This window comes from Talpa occidentalis, unplaced genomic scaffold, assembly GCF_014898055.3.
Source record: "Talpa occidentalis isolate TD23 unplaced genomic scaffold, MPIMG_talOcc4v2.1 talOcc4.9, whole genome shotgun sequence".
Lineage (NCBI taxonomy): Eukaryota > Metazoa > Chordata > Mammalia > Eulipotyphla > Talpidae > Talpa > Talpa occidentalis.
In genome coordinates, this window is record NW_023605305.1 from 100811341 (window position 1) to 100837153 (window position 25813).

General features: G+C 38.5%; 1 protein-coding gene across 4 annotated transcripts in view; it reads left to right on the plus strand.

The window, feature by feature from the left end:
• CDC14A (cell division cycle 14A) overlaps positions 1–25813 on the plus strand; it is a 191020-nt gene that overhangs the window by 141969 nt on the left and 23238 nt on the right. For 2 of the 4 annotated variants that reach the window (XM_037500698.2, XM_037500697.2), the window contains exons 13-15: positions 567–614; positions 3191–3313; positions 4019–4546. In XM_037500698.2, the coding sequence (XP_037356595.1) occupies positions 567–614; positions 3191–3313; positions 4019–4469 (622 nt within the window). In that variant the 3' untranslated portion in view covers positions 4470–4546. Of the gene's footprint in view, positions 1–566; positions 615–3190; positions 3314–4018; positions 4547–20689; positions 22628–25813 lie in introns of those variants that run through there. The other 2 variants (XM_037500699.2, XM_054691664.1) reach the window with 2 other exon arrangements.

Here is a 25813-nt window from a genome sequence, read left to right on the forward strand (position 1 = left end):
TTCAAGAGCAGTTTACATTACCAGTCCTTGAAAAATATCATTTTGTCCCTCGAAACTCTGAGAACTTGCTTTAGATCGATTATAGTCAATTTCAAGCAGATTTGTATTTTAGCCCTCAGAAATCAAGAGAGGGAGGAAGAAATAAGTTGGAGGGTAACTGGCAAATAAATAGACAAAAGAAGTGGGAGAATCTCAGCTACACAAATCCTAGAAGTCTCTCTTTTTTCCCCCTTTATCTTCAGAAATTTTCTCACTTCTTTGAAATTAGTCTTTATTAACCATATCATGATCAAACATTGTTTACCTTGAATAGATGCAGTACTATCTTCTGATTAAAAAGCAATTTGAGGTAAATGAAATTCGAGACGAAATAAAACAACTAAAATGGATTTTCTCTGGTTTTAGGATTTATTGTATAAAGTAAATGAGTACTGATCACCATTTGCAAAGTTTCTCCTTTTTTACCAATTTAATGTTTTAACTAGCCTGATTCCATACGATGTGTCTTGGTCTTTGTTTAAATGTGAGAAACTGGTGATGTGTGAGCATTTGTCTTTGATTTCCAGGTTGGAAGACATGAAAGGGCATCCTAGAGCAGTGTCCCAGCCCTTCAGGTACTGCCAGTGAGGGTGGCCTTCCAGATGCTTGTCAATAATCGTTACCTTTTAACTACATTCCCCAACCTTTAAACCCCTGAAAACAAACTTCAAGTAGTGTTTTGCTTTGGAAATGCTTTCCTTTCTGTTGGAGATTGTTGAGAGATGCTTTATTTTTTTTAAGATTTATTTATTTATATAAGAACTGGGGTACAGGTCAGATGCGCAGGAGGGTGAGAGGATTCACCAGAGACAGAGCAGGCAACAGAACAGGCAGACTGTCGAAATACACTGCTGAGGGGAGCAGCGGGCGAGACAGGAGAAGTCTGCCGCACCATGTAAGACCCTCGCCGGCCGGCCGGGATTGAACCAGCACTGCAGAGGCTGCGGACAGCTTCACAGCGCTGCGCTCAACCACCTGAGCCACCAGGGAAGGCCCAGAGATGCTTTATTTTTTATGCTCACTTTGAAAAGGATTTTTGTTTCCTGAGGTGCCCACAGGGCTGGGTGGCTGCGGTACTGATGTCAGCGTGCTCTGTGCTCCCAGCGTGCTGTGGGGTCACTAATAAATGACAGTCACGCTGCCACGTGCCTTTTCAGTCCAGCAATAGACTTAGCCCTTTGGTCTTCTGTCCCCCTGTATTTCATTTCTCTGTGGGAAAATGCCACCTAAACATTCCTAGGTGGCATTTGATAGAATGGAGGCCTTGATAGAACAGCAGAAATGTTTGCCCAAAACTATTGATGAGATAGGCAAAAAAGGAGAAGATTCACTTCTCCCTGCTGGTGTTAGTCAGCTCTGGGTTGGCAGTTGTATGGTGGAGGCAGTTCTGAGAGGACTTAGATGTCTCCTAAAATTTGAGCTCCTTCATTGTACAACTTTTCCCATTTTTGTATTGTTTTCTTTCTTTTCTCATTTTTCCCCATTTTTGTCTTAAAGGCAAACCATGTGCTTAAGCTGCTGTTGGGAGGGAGGGTGAAGGAAAGAATCTATAAGTACAGAAGTTTTTCTGTAGCAGATAGGAAGACAAGATCCAGCTCTACGTGGTTTGTCAGGATAAAACATATTTGGCATGAGAGCCATGATGAGGCCCTGTCCAGCGTTGAGTCAGTTTTCCTTTCTGTCTACTCATTCAATGCTTATTGAGCACACTGAGTCCGGCACTGTGCTAGTCATTGGCAATTGCAGTGAATAAAGACAATGAGTTCTTTACTCCTGGTGCAGCTTATATCAAGGGTAAAAGACAGATATCAGATAGTGAAATGTGGAGTAAGAACTGTGATTTACTGTGAGATATATAATGAAAAGGGACGCTTACCCTGTCTGGAGATTCAGTAAAGGATTGCTGGCTGTGGTAACAGCTGATGGTCCATTAGAAGATAAGCAACAAGAGTGAGTCAGCTGGAGGCAGAACAGAAGAGGTGAATGGAGGGGGCAGAGGAGAAAATGCCTGACAGGAGAAGCAGTGTCTGCATGCTAGATCACAGTGAAGGCAGTCTATCCAGGGAACTTGGGGTGTTTTGTATAACTGGGGCATCCAGTGGAAAATTGTAGATCATTGGAACCTGCTCAAACACCAAGTTTTGAAGAGTTTTATAAGTCAAGTCAAGGGATTTTGGCTTTCTGGGAACCCAAGAAAGATGACCTGATTTATTTATTTATTTTTTTAAAGATTTGTTTTTTATTGGGCCTCCCCTGGTGGCACAGCAGTTGAGTGCAGGGCTGTGAGGCTGCCCGCAGCCTCTGCAGTGCCGGTTTGTTCTCCAGCCACTGGCGAGGGTCCCACAAAAAAGAAAAAAGATTTGTTTTTTATTTATACAATAGCTGGGGTACAGGCCAGAGGCATGGGATGGTGAGAGGTTTCACCGGAGACAGGGTGGGCAATAGAACAGGCAGACAGACCAAAAGCACTGCTGAGGGGAGCAGCGGGTGTGACAGGAGAGGTCTGCCGCGCCATGTGGGAATCTCCCTGGCCTGCTGGGAATCGAACCCATGCTGCAGAGTCTGTGGACAGCTTCACAGCGCTGCGCTCAACTGGCTGTGCCACTGGGGAAGCCCAAGATGACCTGATTTAAACTGTGAAGCAACACGATTAGATATTTTAGATTTCTCTGGAGTCTTTTCAGAATTTGAATTTTAAGGAATAAGATTAGAAGATGCTACCAGTTGTCAAAGATCAGAAGCAATGATGACTTCCCTAGAGCTATGGCAGGGTAGAAAGAGAGGATAGGTTTCCAACATAGAGAAGTAGAATCTAAGAACAGGCAAGGAATGAATGCCAGGTGCAGGGAAGGAAAGTGACTAAGCACAGTGGGATCATGGTTAAGAGCAAGACTTTGGATCCCAACTGTGCCACTTGTTTACCGAGAGACTTTGGAAAAGGAATTTTGATTTGTGCCTCTGCCTCCTCATGTGCAAAGAAGAGCATGCAATCTGGGCTCCCTCTTAGGTCATATGAGCTGAGTTAATGTCTGAAAAGTTCTTAGTGTTGACGGCTGTCACCACTGTTAGGATGTGCCGTGACCCCTTTAATGTTTTTCTTGCCCTACTTGATTGCTCTCCTGTGACCCTTTGCCAATTTTCCTCCACAAAGATTGAGTTCTTCCCCACAAGGATCTGCATTGACTTTGAAGCCCTCAAAAGTGGCATCATCCCCTTCAGCAACAGCCAAGAGGATCAGCAGAGGCTCTTTGTCCACAGGTGCCAGTGTAAGAAGGTAATCTAGTCTCTCTCTTCAGAGGTTCTGGTGGGAGCTAAAGGAAATCTGCCGTAGACATTGAGCTTGATTGAAGTTTGTCAGAACCAAGGACTAGGGAGAAGAGGACCCACAAGGAGCTCTCTGACCCTCTGTGGCCTTCTCTTGTCCTTCCTTCCATGTGGAAGGAAGACTGGCTAGCATCCGTCTCCATAGTCTTATTTCAAGCTTCCCAAACATGATCCAGAAAACAGTTCAGTTGCACAAACTAATGATATATGGGATTATCATTTCCCCTTGGATCTGTGTGGGCAGAACTCAAATGGGTAGGGACATTCGATGGAGTCATGTGATTGAATAACTCTAAGTTAAATCTTATATTTAAGTCTGGCTTTTACCCTGTCATTTTTGAGTCCTGTGAATTTATTTCCTGCTTCAGGACAAATAGAAATACCAGATGTTCTACTTCAGGATCTCTGGGCAAAGTGTTCTAGCCAGCTTCTTAGGTCTAAACTGCTTTTGAGAGAGGAATTTGACAGTGTGACTAGAGGCCATGTGGGATAACATCTCCAAAAAGTGGAAGAAGCTATTCTGTCACCCTCTGCATTGATCAGAACTGTCTTCATCAAGTTCCCGTAATGTCATAAATGTGTTCTAGAAACATGAACTCATTGTGAGTATACATTGTTGTCTGTGTTTTCCCCCTCACCTGTGTTTTCCATTCAGCTTTTCCATAAACACCCGGCTAGCCAGTTCTCTAGGGAATTTGAACGCTGCAACAGAGGATCCAGAGAACAAAAAGAGCTCCTCATCCTCAAAGGCGGGTTTCATAGCTACCCCCTTCATCAACCTCTTGAATGGCAGCTCCCAGCCACCTTCTAGAAATTTCTCTGAGCTCAACAACAACCAGTATAGCAGAAGCAACAGCAGCAGCGGCAACGCCCTGAACAGCCAGCCGACCCCCCTCAGCACCAAGACAGAGGAGCACACCGCTGTCCTTCGACCCTCCTACACAGGCCTCTCCTCCTCGTCATCGAGATTCCTGAGCCGGTCAATCCCCGTAAGTTTGCAGACACCACCTCTTGGTCCTCAGAACCCCGAGCGCAACGTTTGTGCTTTACCTTCCCAGCCAAAGCTGCCACCAAAGAAATTTAATAGCAGCAAGGAAACCTTCTGAGTGATGCCCTCCCTCTGGGCTGTGAAACTGTCTATGCACGACCATTCTGTTGGCTCCTCTTCAAGTAAATGCCAAGTTGAAATCTGGTTTTCCTCCTTTTTCTTCTCCTTCCCTCCCCTCTGCTTCCCCAACTGCTTCTTAAAGTGATTTCTCTTAGAAGGGAATCCATTTTCATTGCCTTCCTGATGGATGCTGTTGACTTAAGTTACTTTTCAGTTATGTTCTCAAATCATTTGGAATCTGTGCAAAGTCATATAATAGATGGTATTTGCTTTGGGTGTGGTGGGGTTAGAAATTTATGAATTTTTCTCCATCATATATTAAGGAATAAATTTTAGAATATTTAAATGTGGAAGATGCAGATTGAGCTTTGCACTAAAAATCTAGGACTAAGCTTCAGCTTCTTAACTATGTCACCGCCTGCAGGCAACTGAGTCAGAATGAATGGCAAATGGCAAGTGCTTATAAGGAAGTAGGTAGTATCTGGGATGTGAGAGGCGAAGGCAAAGTAAACAGGAAGATGTTTAAAAGGAGCCATCACTGTTAATAGAAGATCTCCAAATGCATTTAACCATGAGTTCTTTTAGATTACCAAGCCCTTTTTTAATTATTAGTCATCCCTCTTGGGGTAAAATCTCCTGATATTGATCAATTTAATTGCATATTTTGATAGCCTCAAAGGAAAGTGAGATCTGTGAGAATGTGAATTTTTCATTTGAGAGGAGCAAGGGCAAACTAGGAAAGAGAAATAGATCCCGCAGGTCCAGGAAATATCAGCCAGTGTTGTGGGCGGGAGGTGTGGGGGTCACACTGGCTGTGCTCAGGGCACCATTGAGGTCTGGGTGTCCTGGGGGGCTGTAGGCAGGCAGGCTTCTCTTATTCTCCAAACATTTCCTCAGCCATTTTTCTGGAGCCATTGGAGGGGAAAGAGCCATTGGTCGTGTGCCTCTTGTGGCTCACACAGCAAAGCCCCAGCCCCATGGGGTGTTAGTCATTGAGACCCACTTTCCTTGGAGGACAGTGTAGAAGCCACTTTTCTAACATGAGGATGCAGGGTGTGCATATGTGTAAAAAACGTGGGGGGGGGGCTGGTTGGATTTATTACCACTCCTATCTCTACCTCTTTTCAGAGTTGTTTTTCTATCACACAAATGTCTTTGACATAAATTTTCCTATATGACTTTATACCAGGGATGCTTTTCAACTTTTCTTTAGATCCTGTGGATTAGGGCTCCAGGTAATGAGCCACCTCCCTTAACTTGACTCTAATCCAACTCTGTTCTGGGTTTATGTCTATGACTAAAGCTTCAATGTGCGTAACTGGGGAGCAGATGGAAACTGATGGAGAATTGACATTCTCGTAACTGGGTTTACAAGTCATATTTTCCCAGCAGGGTTGACAATTGTCAGTATTTTCATACACTGATGGTGGGTCAGTTTGTTTTTTATACCAGAGTGCATGCAGCTCCATTTTCAGAAAAGCGATATAAATATAGATATACAGAAAATGATAAAATCTGGCAGATTTCACAGCTGAAGATTTTGTGTTATTCACATTTATGAGTGGAATACCACAAACATTGGTAACTAGACAAGAATAACATACTACTTTTCCTGGATCTCCGTTTTCCCTCTTTGCTGGTAGAAACATGGGGCTTGCTCTAGATTGTTGCTTCCCTTCCCCCCATGTTTATATAACTCGACGCTGGTTTCAGTCCATATTTTGTTATTTTTTTTCACCTCTCCCCCTCTTCTGGCCTGAATTGAGTGCTTTTCCAATAATTAAATTGAAAGCAATAGTCTGTGTGGGCAGCTGCTTCTCTTCCCCTCTTCTGCCTCTTAAACTTGTCATCTTATTGTAAAGAAAAGCCTTTATAAATAGAATTGCCAGCGTGACAACATTTTCCTCCTCTCACCCTCCCAGGAAGTAAAAAGTGGCAGGTCTCCCCAAGCTGGTTCCTGTTCACCTCTATCTTTGCTTAGAAAACCTCTGGGAGAGCACATCTCTGAGTCCTACCCCTGATGCTTGCTGGTGGCAAGTCTACATTAAGATGGAAATTCCCATTTTTTGTGGAATAAAGGAGGAGGTTGTGAATTTTTGCCTTTTGTTGGTCCAATATGGCCTTTCTATTGCTGTGGGGAGTTCTTGTCTAAGTAAGACGGCCCCTCTTTCCAGTGGTTCTGAAGAAATGGGCCTTATGATTTCTGAAGAACTGAACTGTTGTTAAATCCTTAGGTAGGACCAAACGCCTACAGGACAACAACATCCTCCAGGCACCTTTAAGAAAGACCCAGGAACTCGTAGGGTTGGGGATGATGGGTGTTTAGAGGGAGTCTAATGTTTTAAAAGCTGCAATTAGCATCTCTTTTGAAAGCTGCAATTGTCTCTCACTTTATGCAGCAGTTCAGCCCCCAGAAAAATGTAAAAATGATTTCCTTGTTCTGTCATGAAATGCTTGAACGCAGAAAACAAGAACAAATGTTAAAGAATCCTTATGGTTGTGACAAGAGATTGAGAAACATTCAGATTTGATTTTTATTTCTTTGGCCTCTTCTTTCAGTCTGGAGGTTCCCACTGGCCAGAGCAGCACACAAAGCTTCATTCTTGGTGACCCACTTACTGTAAAAATCAGTTTCCCCTCCTTGACATGCAGAGGAATTTTCAAATGCTTAAGAAATGAGGGACGTGTGATGATGGTGTGGGTGGAGTGGAAGTATTTTATTAAATTGAAATTACTTGAGGTATCTGCCTTGAATATTTGCTCTGTTTTATTTTTAAGAGACTTACCACTGAATTGCTCCTCATCTTGATTGTCCTTACCTGACCCCGCCAGTCTGAGTTAGGTCATGGTGCTTCCCCTGGGTTCTTGTATACTCGGCCTTGGTCTTCTTCAAAAGACTCTTCTCATTACATTTCTGTCATCTGTTCACCTGATGGTATCCTTCCCTAGACGATAAGCTCTATGAGGGAAGGGATGGTGCTTCTGGTTTTTATAGTTGTATCCTCTGTGCCTCGCACTTGGCATGCACTGGGTAAGTATGTCTTGAATGGACATAAGATATAGTAACAATTATTACTTCCATATTAAAGACAAATAAATTGAAGGTTTCAGAGGTTAATTTTTTTTTTACCCCCAAACTAGCTTGGTTTGACTCCAAAAACCATATTCTTTTAATTACATTATCTCATGTATGTACTGTGGTTGTGTTTAAAATATAGGGGTAGCTAAAAATATCTCATTTTGCCAAGAAGGGTCAAGGAAAGCCTTGAAGAAGGGCTGACATCTTGGTAGGGCTTTGGAGGAAGGGTGGGATCCTGAAAGGAATCTGGTGAGGATAAGAAGAAGAAAAGAGATGGAAACAAGAAGTCTTAGTGCTGTATTTAAGCTCTTAGGTTCTGAAGACAGGCAGACTTGAGTTCAATCCCTCTTTGTCACTTCCTCATGGTGGATGCTTTGGCCCCACCTCTCCGGACCTCAATAAAATGGGGACAATAATAATCAGGGGTAGCTCCAGGTTTCCTGTATGCTTACATTTTGGTGAGGCCTGTTTAAAATGCAGCATAAAATGTTTTTTGGTAAATTTTATACAAACATGTCTGTGCTTTCAAAAGGTTTTGTGTGACGGGGGGTTGAGTTTATGTGGTAATGATAATAACTGTGCAATAGGGTGGTTGTGATGATTGATAGAAATCATTTGAAGTTGTTTACACAGGGCCTAGTGCTGAATTACCTGTTAGCTCTTCAGAGCTCTTTTTAAGTGCAGTGAGTGTTGGGTGCCGCTAACACTGGAGTGAGTTACCTAAAGACTAGAAAATTAAGCTGACAAGTGGGTTGTGCGTTATGGGAATCTTGTAAGCAGGAGTGACTTGACCAGATATGAAGATAATCCTGGCAGTCGTGTGGATATAGCTCTTGGGAGAAAACCTGAAGGCAGGAAGTCTAGTTTGAACCCTGTTAGCTGTCCTCAGTTCCTGCTTCAGCAGGTATCATTAGGTTAATACTGCGCTTGTAAACAATACTCTGCTTGACTACACATAACAGTATGGATACAGTTAATCATATATGACTGATAGCTTTAGCATATCTTTATTATTAAATTTTTAAATGATATTTTTATAAATGGTATTTTTATTTTTATTAATACAAACTTAGTTACAAAAAAAATTATGGTCCTTAGTCAACATTTTCTCTTTTTTTTTTTTTTAAACATCCTTTGAGTATGACTTGAATTCTCATTTTCTCTTGGAAAAAATGGTGTTACATTTATCTTTGCTATATGGGAGAGTAGCCTTTTAGAACAAGTTTTTATTATATTGACCTGTAAGGCATAAATATATGTAATGATAAATTGTCCTGTAATAAGGTTTTTTGAAAGCTGTTTTTTTATAATTACAATATCTTTTATGAGTTAAAATTATCAAGTCGTAGCTTATTCACTTTTATATCTTGATCTTCAAATATTTCTGAGGATGGTTCTCATGGTGATGATGCAGGTTATGCCAATAATGTCATTCATTGTCTAGGAATTTTGCCCATTTTCTTTGTTCTGCTTTCTCCTTTCCTTTGGTTGTGTTTGCATCTTTGACAATCTTCCTAACTCAGTTTCTAATTAGTTCATACTTTAAAGTAGATCTCTGTGGATATAGAGAGTAAAGTAGCATCTACCAGAAAATAAACATTTTTGACTTTGTATCTGGCTGTCCAACTCAGTTCATAAGTGAATGGTATGGTTGCATTCGATAAAACTTGTATTATTTATTTATAAGATTTATTTATTATGCATATAAGAACTGGGGTACAGGCCAGAGGTACGGGGTAGGGGTGAGGGGATTCATCAGAGATAGAGTGGGGAGCAGAACAGGCAGACTGACTAAAATACACTGCTGAGGGGAGTAGCCGGCAAGTCAGGAGAGGTTTGCTATGCCATGTGGATAGCTCCCTGGCCAGCCAGGGATCGAACTCATGCTGCAGAGGCTGCGGATAGCTTCTCAGTGCTCTGCTTCACTCCTTGTGCCACCAGGGAGGCGCCAATAAAACTTTTACTTACAAAAATAGACGGGCTGGACTGGGCCCATGGACTATTGTTTGAAACCTCTGCTTTCAAGCATTGTCAGGTAATGCCGACTCCATCATCTTACACCCCTGTTCATAAATGACCTGTGATCTCCTAACACAAGATTATTGAATTAATTCTGAATCTCTTTGCCTGCCCTCTGTACCTTGTTCTCTTATTGTACCTTTATACCTCACTGCCCTGCTTGTCCCTGAACCTGTATTCCCTTCTCCTCTTCCCCTCTTAAGTTCTCATCCTCACCTTCTTCTTGGTGTTTCGGGACCCCTGTCTTGGAAGCCTCCTGTCCTCTTCACGAATTTCTCATCTTACAAGACATAATGACTTTCCATGAACTCTCCGAAGCTTGTTCCTTAGAAACTGAATCCATCCCATGTTTCCCCTTTAAAACATTGCTTCTGTCTATGGTGAATGGTAGTGCATTATTTTATTATCTAATCATGTTATCACATACATGAGCACCTGTATTTGTTTACCTATTGTCCAGGCCTCTCTCCAAATGTCAATTTTCTTTGTGCAGATCTGCCATAAAGTTCTTTCTTTTTTAGATTTGTTTTAGTATCACATTTATTGCTAGGTAAGTGTTGTAAAAGCATGTTTGAAATCTATCGAGTGATGTTCAAATGATATTTTTAAATATTAATATACTACTACCCATCATAAAGTTCATAATACCCATCATCATGGTTCCTAACACTAGGCTCAGAAGGAAAATAAAAATACTCATTAGGTGTAAAGTTGAAAACAAATCAAAATTAAATACTTCATACTTAAGCATTGCATTCCAATGCTTGTAACCATTTTATACCAGGCTTGTTAGTGCTGCTCTTTGGGTATGGAGACTGTGAGCCAGTTCTCCCTCTCAGATTGGAATGGAGTCAGATCAAACTATATAGGTTAAATTTTCTCTTTTCTACCATCAGGCAGAATGTTTTTTTAAAGGAATTACTGATCCTTAAACTAGGACTTACAGTAAGATCAAAATATTGGATCCAGCTTGATGAAATAACCCTTTTGAATGAAAATGCACTGAGTAATTGTTATGTGCATTAAAGCATGCCTCATTTTCACATTGGAGCAATGTTAGTGTGCCAGTTGGTGTCACTTACTGCTTGAACTTCCATTCCCAATAAAATGCTCTACCTTCCATTGGTATGTAAAAGCTTTCTCTGTCTTAAACTTGATGTCTTTTCTCTTTGTTCTCCATTAAAAAAAAACCCCTGTCATTCTGTTCTGATTTTAAATTAATATTTTATCAAAATTGAAATACTATATTTAACATCACTTTTAATGTTAAAGATTAATACTATCCTATTATTTATTTTTTTTAAGATTTATTTTTATTTATTTATACATACTAGAACTGGGGTGTAGTCCAGAGGTGTGGAGGGTGAGAGGATTCACCAGAGACAGTGGGGAGCAGAACAGGCAGACTGACTGAAATACACTGCTGAGGGGAGCAGCGGGTGAGACAGGAGAGGTCTGCTGCGCCTTGTGGGTTGCTCCCTGACTGGGGATTGAACTCATGCTGCAGTGGCTAGGGATAGCTTGATAGTGTTGAGACTTTAACCCCTGTGCCAGCAGGGAGAACCAGTACTAGCTTTTTAACCTTGATATGTATTTAAATTGCTCTGGTTTTTGCATATCTCCTCTTTGTTGTTGCATTGCCTTAAACTGGATGCAAAATTTCAGTAAGGGCTGCTAATAATATCAAGAACTTGAGGTCATTTCTGTATTGACCAGCTCTTTGGCATTTATTCAGTATTGGTATTCTTTTGTTCCCTTTCCAAGGGGACTTGAGATTGTTACTTGATAATTAAAGCATCAAATTATTTTGAGGCCAAGCTTCAGATGATTTGTGTATTTGCTTAAAATTGTGTATAAGCTGTTTAGGCAGATGTAGTGTTTGCAGATAGACCTAAGTGTGATTTAAGTTTCCAGCTAAATACTGGCTTACATTAATTTGCTGTATAAAGCCAGCCAGCTGTTTTTGGCTCTTTATTTGAAAGGTCTCTTTCAAACACAGAACTTGTTTTAAGTGCTATGTTTGATTAGAAATAAATTGCGGGTAAGAATTTATTTATATTCCCAAATACATTAGACTTATTAATTGCCTTGGTTGTTCACTTAATTTTATGCCTTCTTTCTTCCATAACATCAGTAATACTGCTGGGTCAACAGAAAAAATTATTTTAATCTTGCTCTTTTTTTTTTTTAAACAGGAGTAAAAGAGTAAGTGCATTTTATGTATGTTTAAAGGCTTATCCAATTAAAATTTGTCTTAATACTTCTATGAGTGTCTTTCATGCGTGCAGTGGAAAGTAAGGCAAAAATGGATCAGCCATTATGTCCCACTAGCTTGAACATCCAGGAGAGTATCTTCTGACTTAATTGATCTTCTGCCCTCATTTTTCTTGTCCCTTCTGTCTTTGCACTGCTGCCAGAATCCACTTAAAACACCAGTTTCCTAATGTAAGCCTTTGCTTAAAAAGGTTCTGTGGTTGAAGAAGAAACTCAATCATTATAAGATTTTTTCTCTCTTGCCTTGAAGTTCTGTAGTTTCTCCATAGTCTATCTCGATGTGGACTCTTATTGTTTCCTGTTTGGCCTTTCAATTTTAGAGCTGATGGCTTTCTCAGTTATGGAAAATTCTCTGCATTATCTTTCTGGCTATTGCTTTTCTGCTTTCTCCTCTTTCTGTCCTTTTGCAATACCCTCTAGACTTCCGGGCTTTCAAACTGTCCTCAATGTTGCTTACTTTCTGTTTTATCTCTTTTAATTCCTACCATTCTAGATATGTTCTGATTGAAATTCTCCTACTATTTGTCCATTTCACCAATTCTCTGTGATTTCAAAGGCTGTATTTCTCATTTGTTCTAATTTGTTTCTTTATGACAGTCAACCATTCTCATTTATACACTACCTATCTTTTCATAATTCCTTTTTATAGATTTTTTTTTGTTTTTCATGTTGATATGTTTAGATATTAAATCATTTTGAGATTGCTTTATTATTTTCATCTCAGCCTGTGAGAATTCACCTTCTAGTTGGCACTTTATCAGTTTTCTTGTTATTTATGTTGTGTGTCTTGGAATTTTTATTTGTAGATTCACACTGGATGGAAATTCTTTTGTTTCTTTATCCCCTCTCCATTTTATCCCCCCAACCCTCCCAATCTGGTCTGTTGGCTTTCTTCTTCACTTCACCTGACCCCTTAGGTCCTCCAGTATAGAAATATCTTACTGACACAAGCTCTCTGCCCTTGCTGAGCTCTGCAAGCTGCCTTCTCGGGCAGGGCTGCAGCTCCACATAAACTCTGGCCTAAGGCAGTGTCTGCAGCTCTCCTCAGTTACCTTCCACATGGAGAGCCTGACTCTAGCCCTAGTTTCAGGCCACGAGCTTTTGGCCTGTGCACCTACAGGAATGGAGTACCGTGCTACCTGTGTTGGAGTACAGCTCCATCGTCAGGTTCCTGCCACAGTTTGCTACTTTCTTTCTCTACCACAGAAATGATGCTTTTGTTTTTGCCCCTTCTGTGCCTTTTCTTGTACATTTCTGAAATATTTCATTTATACACAGAGGCGGTGGCTTGGAGAGTAATTTTCAGCTGTGTGTTGATGAGACGTAGGTTCAGTCTCTGTGACTGTCCTTTTAGAGCCTTTATGAATCTTCCTCAGCCAGTTTTATAAATTCATTTTCTTTTTGTCCTGTGGGTGAGACTTTTGCTACAATATGAGGAGCTGCTTATGTCCTTGAATGGGCCTGATTTCCTATATGCTGTGCTCCCCTTCTTATCTGCCGTCCTCTTTCCATCAGGAGTTGGCCTGAATCCTCCCTCCTCTTTCTCGAAACCTTTATTGTCATCACCCAAATGTAGGGATCGTGATTTTTTCCCTGAGTCATGCTGCTGTATGGGTCATTTGCTCTTCATCAGTCCAATTTTGTGTGGCGTCATCTGTTTGCATGGATGTAGACCTCGCATCCCCACTGAGTCGGTTCATAAACCTGAGGTTAGAAAACATGTTGTTCTAATAATATATTTATGACATCTTTGTGACAATGGACTGCTTATTTATTTGATTATTGCTTTATTTACTCCATATTGTCTTCCTTTCTAATATTGAGTAAGTCATTAATCTCTTCCAAAAATTTGAAATTGTGTGTGTGTATCTGTATAAGATCTTTAACCCCAAAAAGCATATTTTTACTGCAACCTCCTCTACACAAATACACATGTGGTGTAGAAGCAAGTACAGATGCCACAAGCGATTCCTTCTGTGTCAGGCTAATCCTCTCCTGAGCATTGAACCTGCATTTCTACTTTCCTGTGGTATTACCTGGGAGAAAAATACCTGCTCCTTCAATAGCTTGCTCCTGCTTTTATTTCCTGGCTTCATAATTACATCTTTTTGCATCCAGTCAATCAATTGGAAATTTGGAGTCATCTTTAATACCGCTTGACCGTTCCCTCTCATGCCTCTAGCCATTAAGTCCTATCAGTTCTCCCTCTCAAATGTTTGCCTTTCCCCCTGCATCCTCACTATTGCTGCCTTCATTGAGGTCTTCAGTAGCCCTCTACATTTTTCTCCCCCCTTTAAGTTTCTCTCGCCTTTAATCTCTCCTCTATTCAGCTGCCAGTGACAGATTTCTAAGCACAGCAGATGAAGTCCTCCTGTGTTCAGAAACGTTCAGTGTCTGCGCTTTGCCTACACAGGCAAGTCTGGATCCTTGGCTTACTGCTGGGGCCCTATCCTGTCAATCAGACATGTGCCACGCTCCATCAGCCTTTTCTCCAGTGACTCTCCCCAAATTCTGTCTGGCTTTCTGCTTGAGCGCCACACCTGGCCTCTTGCTTGAACCTAGAACAGGGATCCACTTGGCTTTTCCTCGCTCTGCTTGGTTTTTAATTCCCTGGCCTCACTTAGTAGCTATATTTTTGGATGAAGCATTTGTGACCCATCCCAGCAGAATGCCTTTTCCTTCTCAACTCCCATGGAACTTTGTTCGCAGTCTCCAGTTGCTCTCACATTATAGTCATTTAAATATGATTTTCTTTTCTGCTGGCTTTTAGACTTCAGACTTTTGTTTTTTTTTTTTTTTTAGACTTTGCAGAGGCACTTTTGTTTTCGCAGGTTCCAAAGAATAGTAAGTGCCTAATAAATATTTATTGAAGTAAAAGTTGGATAATATATCTTGGTGCATGAATGTTAAGCAAAGAGCTGAGATACTTAGGTGCCTGTTATCATGTGAAACACTAGCAAAAAGCAAAACAAGTTTTCAATGTTAGCTTTAATGTACAGTAATTGGAGAGTTTATTTTTTTCTAGAAATGTAGCTTTACTAAAATAAGAGAAAATAAATTTTAACTGAGCTTGCATCAATATAATTTTGGTGTTCAGATGAACTGAAAACACTCACGTAATGGTTGGCTGAGTCAAGTTGGGTGTCAACAATCTGTCATCTAACAATTGAGCTCTTTATGATTGTTGAAAAGCACAGATTAAATTCCCCCAGAAAAAAACGAATCTATTAAAAGTCATGCAGGAAGGGAAAAGAATATTTTATATAGCATTTTAATTAAATAGAATTGACTTATTACATCTTGGGGTCCCTGAAATGCTTAGCAAACACTATAGAAAAATGCAGGCGCTGATTTCAAAGTTGCTTTTATCACAAACCATGGCCTTTTTTGGTTGATATGATACCAGTAAAATCTTTTTCAGCTATGTTTCTGCTTGTGTTATTGGAAGAGTTTTATTATGTTATCAAAGGCAAATACTTTTAGTCTTGTAAAACCACATTTGTGGAAATATGTAGCAGTGTACACAGTTTACATGTTAACTTACAAGAAACACAGTGAGTGGAATCGCTATTGCAAAATCACAAAGAAACTAGGAGTATAGAGGCAGTTTATAGATAACTTACTATTCTCCAATATTTATTTTCCCCATTTGTTCATTAAAATATAAGATACTGGGCTTATCTATAAAGTAAGGCACCGTATTGCCAAACATGTGGGTTTTTGATGATCTGTGCCATTAAAACAGACCACATTTTTAGGTTCTGTGTTTCCTGTGATATAGTTAGAGCTTGAAACAAGCTAAATAGTAGATTAATTTTTCTTACTTGGCTCTTGGTAAAATGTGGAAAAGCACATAGGGGTTTTGAGTCAGAATTTTAAGTTAGGAGGAAACATTCCTTGCAGCTGGGTCCTTCTGTCCAAGTTGCTTGAACATTAAGATGTTGTTTTATTCCTTTGCTGGCACAGACCTTAAGATGGCATTATTCTTTATAATTTGCTGTTTCCGATAGTCAACTTGTAGTATATTTATTAAGCATCTATACAGTCTATAATTATTAGACATTTTTGTACCGCGATTAGGTAACTGGGCTGTTTAAAAAAGAAACACCTCCAGAATAGCTAAATTTTTAAAGTCACTACCTACAGCTGCCAAAACAGATTATAGCAAATTTCCAGAACAGAACAAATTGTCTTGATCTCCTTACCTAACACTGTGTTTTATGTCAAATCTAACTGCTTTCAGAGAACAAGACTTCTTGATGGAAGCTTATATTTTGACATAAAATTTTGGGGGCTGCAAGTGTAAGGTAATTTTATCCTTATTTTACAGGTTGAATATTGATGTGTTTAGTTTTATGATATGAATACCATGAAAATACCATATATTTTTGATAAACTTCATTTGGTCATAACTTCACCCTGTTGAACTTCCCAAACACATGAATTTGAATATTCTATTTGAGAAATTAAAATCCCTTGGTCATAAAAATAAGTACTATCTTATGAAATAATATTTATACCCCAGGTCTCACTTTCTGCATAATCATACCCATTTTCATTGCTGGTTAGTTTGTTTTTGTATTTCAGATGCATTAGGTATTAATTCTAATAGTAATGATTAAAAAAAAATTGCCCAAGCAGAATTAATCAATGATCAGAATATTTAAGCGTGGGTGTTCTTATAAAGAAAATTTCTTTTTAGAGTATTCCTGAATATTCTTGTGGGTTCAGTCATGTTGAAAATGACTTTAAAATGTAGTTATGCCTTTTACATTAATAGATGTCACAGTCTTTTCTGTAATTTAATATTTCTTTGCTTACTCAAAATCATAACTTGCTTCAGTTTGTGTCAGGGTGATAGAAAATGTTCAGTTGAATATGTGGTTTTCACAGGACACATGTTAGAAGTGTCTTCAGGCATTATCCTATGGAGACTAAGATTTTGGGCTTTACAATCAGATTGCTGGAATTCAAATTCCAGCTCCACCACATCCTAATTTTGTGATCTTGGGCAAGATACTACACTGCTTTATGCCCCCCCCCCCTTTTTTTAATCTGCAAGATGGGTTATCTGGAAAATTTAATTAATAATGTATGTTTAGAACTGTGCCTGGTGTCTAGAAAGTACTCACTAAGTATCTATGACAGAATAAATCACCTGTCAAGTAATTTATCAAGTTTATTAAGAATTCCACATAGGTGTACTTCAGTCAATCTCTTTATTGAACAGTTAGATCAACAGCACTGGTGATATTGTTAATAGAGTAGATGATACATTTGTATATTTTTATTCTAAAAATTAAAAATGTTAATATTGTGTTTTCTGAGATTATTAGTAAATTTAGAATTCAGGGACATTAGGAAAGCAAATAAACCTGAGATCCTCAGTATAATTCCATCACATGAGCAGATAGTGTTTGCAGTTTCCATGTCATCTTTATCAGAAGGGTTGTTTCCTGAATGAAAAGGCTTTGAAATATTAGTTATGATTAACCAGACTTGACTTGTAGACTTGAATCATTTTCTCTCTTCCCAAAGTCCACTTCCATTAAGATTTTTATTTTAGATTGAGAATGAAAGGAAGTGAACATGTTATAAAATACTAATGTCAGAATAATTTATTATACCCCTTTTACTGATCTGTTCTTTCTTGTTCTTTACACCATGTTAAAAAAAAAAAAGGGAATATATTTTGTTTTGAGGAATTAGGTATTGTATTTTTATCTCTCCCACACCTAATATATACAACTGGTGTTCAGTAAGTATTTGTCAAATGGACTAACTAGCCCGACAGAAGTTCTGCTCTTTAGACCAATTATGTCTTCATTTGTTAACAGGAGCTGCAAAGCCAGGTAGGCTACAGAAGTGAGCAAATTGGGTGGTGAAAGAATATATTTAAGGGCTGGATTGAACATCAGGCGGAGTTTCTGACCTCTGCTGTGTGTAAGAAAAGGCTTCTGAACTGCCCAAAGGCTAATGAAAATGGGCTTCATGTGAATGATAGAAAAATCCATTAAGCTAGGCTAGGCTATTTGTCTTCCAGTTCAGTAGGCCTCATGATTTCATAAAATAAATAAGTATATGTGCATACAGATATTTACCCTTACGTGTTAATGCATACATAAATGACTTGACCTAGAAAGTTTCATTTGCTGTATCTGTTTATTGAGAATTGATAGCACTCTAAAGGTGTTTGCACTAACAACTTTGGCTAAATATACAAGCAGTCTGAGGATTTTCATAATTTCTGCAATAACATGAATAACTTTTCTAACTGGAACAAAAATCAAATTTAAATATGCCAAAGAAGGCACTGGCCGGTATGGCATGCACATTTGGCACCCTTGCAGCTTGGGAGACCGCCCGACTCTGCCCTCTCTGACTACCTGCCAGACTTCAGAAGAAACTGGGGAAAAACACCTAGGAAAGTGATAGTCCACTTGTAAGCTGTAGTTGCTTGGATGGTAACTAATGTCTCATAAATTACATGTATATGGGTTTCGAGGCTTTGAAAAACCATTTTCTCTGAACTTTCTTCTGAGACTTACCTTTTTTATTCTGTGAGTTCAGATGTATTTATATTTAGTGCCCTAATTCCTGGGGTTGCTCCCATTTTGAAACCTTGTCATAAACTACAACTTATAACGAGAAAGCTTGCTAAGCCTTCTCCATTCTTCCTGTCAGCTCTTAACTGCTTCATTGAAACTCTGCATCCAAAACCCCCAACCCCTTCCCTTACCATCCCTTGCCTAATCCTTTGCTTTTAATCAGTGTTACTCTTACTCTATGTATATTATTATTTAATGTTGACACCTTTGTCTTTTCATTTTATGCCTATCTTTTACCCTTTCAAGGTAGGAACTATAATTTTTTGACTCATGGTGATAATAGACACTTAGTAAACGGTGATAGGGTTTAACATTCATTGGGATTTTTTTTTTTAAGATTTATTTATTTATGCATACAAGAGCTGGGGTAAAGGCTAGAGATGTGGGGTGGGGTGTGTGTGTGAGAGAATTCACCAGAGACAGAGAGGGGAACAGAACAGGCAGATTGACTGAAATACACTGCTGAGGGGAGCAGCGGGCGAGGCAGGAGAGGTCTGCTGCGCCATGTGTGTAGCTCCCTAATCGGCTGGAGATTGAACCTGTGCTGCAGAGGCTGCGGTTTGCTTCGTAGTGCGGTGCTTAACCCCTTGCGCCACCCAGGAGGCCCCCATTCATTGGGATTTTAAAGGTGGATATAGTTTGGATCCTTTTGTAAGTTCTTTACTAAAATAGATTTATTTCTACTGATATTTATACATCCCATTAACAAAATGGACCAGTTTAAGAATTTATAAGACTCTTAAATAAAATGCTGCAGATTAATTTGGAAAATAATTACTGGGGAAGGAAAAAGGGGCATTTGTTAGCAAATTAGGCAAACTTTTTTTAGCCTAAGGTATTTGATTAGAATTATGCAAAAAAATGTTAATGTTTAGGCTGATTTATGTTTCTTCTTTCTAACTGCTATTTGCTGCTCAAAAATAACTATTGGCAAAATTTCTGTAGCTCTGTTTATCTTTTCCTGGTTTATGTCTATTACTGATACATTCTGATTCCATATCCCAATCACGTTCCTTTTATATATTAGTGTTTAATGAGAGTAGAAGGTTCTTGCATTGCTTACTTTTCTGGAAAGTTGCCCGTTGATTATTATGACCATAAGGCACTTCTGTATAAATGTTTTTGGGTTTTAAGGGATCAAATTTCAAAGCTAATAGTACTTTGTATCCCTCGCAATAAAAAAAATTAGTAATTATTAAATTAAAACATTATTGGGGAAGTTATTTAAATGCATATTGATTCTACTTCATTAGGATCATTACCATTCATTCGGTGTGCATTAAATTAAGTAAAAAGTGTTTATCTTCTCAAAGTACGTTCTAGCAATCTCAATTTAGTTATACATGTCATTTTATATTTTGAATAAAGCTCACTATCACATAAAAGTTTAGAAACAAGAGCTCTACCCAATTTTTTTTAAAGATTTATTTTTTTTCATTTATTTATGCATATAAGAACTGGGGTCCAGGGCAGAGGTACAGGAGGTGAGAGGATTCACCAGAGACAGATTGGGGAGCAGAACAGGCAGATCTGCTGAAATACACCGCTGAGGGAAGCAGGGGGTGAGACAAGAGAGGTCTGCTGCGTCATGTGGGTCAGCTTCCTGTCTGGGGATCAAACTCAAATGTAGTAGCTGGCAATAGCTTGATAGCAATGACACTTTAACCCCTGCGCCACCAGGGAGGCCCCCTACTTCCTAATTTTTAATGACTGCATTTTAATCACCATTAATTAGTCTTTGAAAATATAAAGATTTTTTTTTTTTTAGATTTATTTTGTTTATTCATTCAAGAACTGGTGTGTAGGCCAGAGGTGATGGGGTGGTAAGAGGATCTACCAGAGACAGAGTGGGGAGCAGAACAGGTGGATCTACTGAAATATGCTGTTGAGGGGAGCAGCAGGCAAGACAGGAGAGGTCTGTTGCGCCTTGTAGGTAGCTTGCTGGCCTGCAATTGAACTCAGGCCCCAGCACTGATAGCATGATAGTGCTGAGACCCAACCTCACTGCCACCAGGGAGGTGTGAAAATACAAAGTTTTCTTGTAATCACTTTGTGTCATTGAATATTTCATCCTTACTTAGTAAATGCTTTGTTTTCCCTTTTCTCTGTTGTTTTCTTAGTTTATTTCATTTTAGAATAGACCGCAAGTGCTTTGTGTTGAGAAAAGAAGCTGTTTGATGTACTGAAAGTCTTGTATGGGATGGAATTTAACCTCAGCTTATGTTTTTCCCTGCACAGTCCCTTCAGTCTGAATATGTTCATTACTAAGGCCTTGCCGCCCTGGTGAAGCTGTTCCACTCTTAGTTTCTTCATCCAATGCGCAATGCAGAGGAAAAGCAGCCGCTTGCTGGAAGAATCTCTCTGCCTTCTTCCTTTAAATTAACGAGAGCACTAAGACCTTCAAGAGACTTGAAACCAGAAACTCTGTTTAATGACTACTCTGAATGCACTGAAATTATGTTTATGGAGATGTCAACACTTTTTAAGACAGTTTTCATGTTGAACTGATATTTTGAAAGGTTATTTTTAATGTATTTCAGTAATACATTTGTTATTACATTTACATGTACAGTGTTACATTATGTATGTATTGTGGACTTTAAAAGACTTATTTTGATAAATTTATAAATATATAAAATTATGTAAAAACTAGACTATATTTTGACTTAGATTTTCTTGCTGTTTGCTACCAAAAAATTTGTACTTTGGGTTTGTTTAGTACAATTTTGTCTACAATGAATAAATAATTCCTCTTTATTAAGAGAAAGTGAGGAAGAAAGTGGATATTGTGTTCCCACTACATATGGCAGATCAGACCATTCTTGTGGGAAGTCAATCTAATATAACTGTTTATCCAAGTTTATCTCTAGCAAGAGTATAATCATTTGATATGGCTTATTTAAACCATTTCCTATCCTTTTGTTTTTGTTGCTGAACCATTTAGTTTTGCATCCTTGGGGGCTTTGACTAAATTTAATATCCAATTGAGGATCAGAACTCCCTGAATATTTCTCCTGAAACCATGGTTTTTTTCCTTGAAATGACTCAACATTCCAAATGCTTTTATTTTCTTCCTCCCCTCAAAAGAATTCATAACCCAATTAGGATTTTCTGCTTTTGGTACAAGGTTTTTGTTGCCTGTAATCACACGTGCTCTGGCACCAGTTTTAATCAATTCAGAGGGAAAAAAATGGAGAAAAAATGCTGCTGTGTGGTTCGCTGTATCCAAGAAGCTGTGTTTAAAGCTGATTACAATCCCAGATACAGAGACTAGCATATCAGAAACCTGACATAAAAATGAAGGGACTTCTTCCAGGTACTCACAGCCCTTTTGCCTAAGTGTGATCACATATTTAGGGCTCCCAAATCCTGTGGGCTTTGTTTCTCTGTGGAATTGAGGAGCATTAGGTATGATTCTTTTCCATGCTGCTTAAGAATGGACTACTCAGAGACAGGTGAATTCATAGGAAGTGCTTTACTCTCAACTATTGAGTTATGTATAATGTATTGATTTGAAGGGGGTACCTTGAGACGATTATACATGTTTCAGATATCTTGCTCATGTTTTACATTTTTCAAAAAGGCATTTGAATGAATTTAACTCAGGTTGGTTAACTTAACTATCAATAACTGCAGTACCAAATAATTGCACTAAACAGATAAAGGAAGTGTATGCTTTAGGAATGAAAAATTACAGTATGTGGAATTACACTGTATACTTTTTCTAAAGTGGAAATAGTGGAATATTATGAGTTATTGTAAAAATGATTGGTTAATTGTATAGAAAGAGAATAATAAAAAGTAATTCAGATGATATTTGAGAAGTGGGGAAGGGGACCATATGGACAGTTTCAGTTCGGTGAACACTAATTTGTGTGCAGCTATTAAAATGATTGTAAAATTGACTGTTGTAAATTTTCCATAATTATGTGTGTATATGTTCTATGTATCTACATGTGTACGTCTTAAATTTACTTATACACATGTGCGTACATAGAGAAACCAAGAAGTATATGTATATAAAATAGAAAATATATAGCAAAGTAATTCTACTCCAATAATAAAATTTGTTTGACATGTATTTTGTTATGAATAGTTTACCTTCTAAAAGATATTTTGTTCTATTTTAAAGTGTAGAAAATACACTGCTAATAAATAAAAGTTTTATGCAATTTACCTTTTTCCTGGTTTTTATAATTTAGAGTCTGCATGATCAATGTGCTCAAGTCTCTTTATAGTTTTGTATTTGATTAACTATATTTGGTGCTTTTTGCATTTCTCAAGATTTCCATTCTGGATTTTGAGTTTATCTTTTATTATCTCTTCAGGTAGAGGTCATTGCCTAAAATAATGCCAGTAGCTCAAAAACATATTAAACTTCAGATTTCACAAAAGTCACAAATTCCCAGGTTCTTGCTGACTTTTTCTTGATATATTTTTTCTTTCTGTTAATAAGATATTGATCGTGATCAGTGTTTTGGGTCCTGCTTGGTCCTTTATGACTATTGTATGATATACTGATTGTCAGTTATTTGGCAGGAAGAGTGGTCATTTGACTTAAGGGAGAAATTATAGAAATGAGTCAGATGGAACAGCCCCTCCTTGGGTGTACGCCCTGAAGAGCCAGCTTGGGGGGAAGAAACTGCATTAATTACTGGAGATCTTTTGTATATTAAACTGAGTCTCTATGAGCTGTGATGTTTCTGAGGTTTCCCCTTTATCTTCTTTAACTTTTCAGAACTAAAGGACAGGTTGTGGGTAGGAAGGTAGTTTCATTTCTGGAGTTGGGAATCTGCCAATTAGCTGTACTTGCAACACTGCACGAGACAGCTGGGGTTCCAAGGTTGTCACGGCACCACATCTTAGAGAATCAGTTTTCTTATGAACCCATGAACTTGCCTAAAAAGGCAGGAAAGGCAAAAAAATCTCTTTCTACAGATGTAGTTCTTATGAAGAAGATAAAGTCAACTCGTTTCAACAGATTTCTTAATGGTCATTGAGTTTACATGGTTTTGTTTATCCTTAGATGTCAGAGGATTTATAAATCTTAAAATGCACCTGGTGAACTGACTACCCAGTATTGTTTGTATTTAGCTGTGATTCAAATAGCAACAAATAGCAATCAAATAGGAATATGACTTTACCAACTTTAAATTACACAAATGTATTTTCAAAATTGTTCTCACTGGTATGCTTTCCTTAGCAAAAGCCTTCAATATGTTAGAAGTTTCTACTTAAACCAATCGTTGATATATAAGCTGAACAGTACTCTCTGGTGTTTCATGTCGTTTAGGAAGTCTGTACTCTTTCCCAAAGTACCCTCATCAGGCAGAGTTAATGATGCCTACAAAAATCTTGCAGTCCTCTTCGTAACACTCAGCAAAGCAAGAATTGGTTACTGCCTGTCTCTTTAGATGATTAATTAAAGTGATTTCCAATTAGAGTAGGAGATAATTTGCAGCATGAGATAAAAATCCTTTGTTTACACATATGTTGCATGGGGGGGCACCTGTGAATATAAAGGGAAGTAGAAAATAATTAAGTTATTTTGAGCTGAATTGAAATGTTAATATATTCCCACCCAGTTCCTTTTCTATGGATTGAATTATGATAATCATATCAAATAGAAGAAAAATAGTTTTTCTAGAGAATTTAAAACTTTTTTATGTGCACAAAACTTTTTTCCATGTGCACTTACATGGAAAGATTATCTTTAATGCACAATATAGTTATTTGGAACTGGTTTTGAATGAACAAATGATAACTGACCTTTGCCCTCACCCTGCCTTTTTTCAACCTGCCTACCAACAAAATCGCCATGAATCACATCATGACTTGTGATTTCTGGTTTGAGTCAAGTGGACCCAGGCAATTTTAAGAAGTGGAACTGCAGGTGGAAAGCAGAGCAAGGTAGTAATTGTAGAGATGGCTCTAGCTACACATGTCTACGTTTACATTAAACTTGAGGTTAAGAGTAACAATGGTATGTATTTTATTGATATATTAGGGTTCTCTTCCAAAACGATTTGAGGTAGCTCCAAAGAGTGGAACAAGTGTACCATAGAGGAATGAGAAAGGACTTTGGGCACCAGATTTTGAGACAATTGATGCAGGGATTTAAAGCTGAGATGCAGGAGCCTCTCAAATGTCATAAAAGGTTGATCATCTCTCCCTAGTTTGGGCAAATTTACACTAAACACACCCCTCAGGCAGCTCCAGGACACCTCATGGAGATTTATCTTACTCAGAATTTTAAGAAAATACATTATTTTGAACTGTAGGCTCTGCTGTAAAGTAAATATCTAGGACTTACTCATCTTATATAACTGTGCACTTTGACTAATTGCTATGAAGGTAGATTTATGTTGTGTTCGTACAAAAAAACAGGATAGGAGGAAACTTATAGAGATGATCAATATATTTATGGCACAGTTATGGTGATAGTTTCACATACACACATCAAATTCATTACCTTTTTATATGTCAGTCATGTTTCAAATCAGGGCTTTAAAATTTTTCCTTAAAGAAAAGCTAATGCCCATTCAGATCCCCCCAAATAATTGTCATGTACATGAAAGAAAGTTCAAAAGATAAATTAAAACCAGACATTAGAATACTATGGTGATAGTTGACCTAAATATATATTTTTATCTTTGTAGTATACATCCAGCCTATATAGTAAGAGCTAATGGAGACTAAGCTATAAACTATAACATTTGCGTTTTTGTATTGAGAAATAATAGAAGACACAGGGATTCTAGGGATAGATTAAAGAAGTCAATACATTCTTGTCTTTGTTAAAAAAAAAATAAAACTCTAGAGGAGATGGGACCATTTTTAAAAATCTAGTTTCCTTGAAGTAGAGAGACTTTTTACACCATCGTGCACGATCTAAGAGAGACACCACACCCCAAGAAGCACTTTTCAGGCAGTTTTTTCAAATCCAGAAAGATGTAACCCATTAACTTTACACACAGCTTGCACGCATCTGCTGAGTGGCACCAGCAGGCTTCCTAATTTGAGAAAATAAATTCTGTTCACTTCTTCTTTACCCTTCGGTATCTTTTATGTGGATTTCTTTCAAAGTGTAGGAGCCCTTCAGGATTTTCCTGCTCCTGGAAACCTAGCTGGTAGCTTCCTTACCTCTTAGATCACATGCCTTTCACAATAGAGGAATAAGAGACCACGTACCCTGGGTGAATAGCAACACTGCAGAAACCATTCACCAGATCCAGAGACCCTGGGCTGGAATCCTTAGGTTTAGAGTCTGAGGTGTCTCAGCACAGAGCACCAGCCTTAAATTGTCTTTCTCGGGTTCTTAAATTGTCTTTCTTCCTCAGCACCCGAGGCCGACTGGGGGTG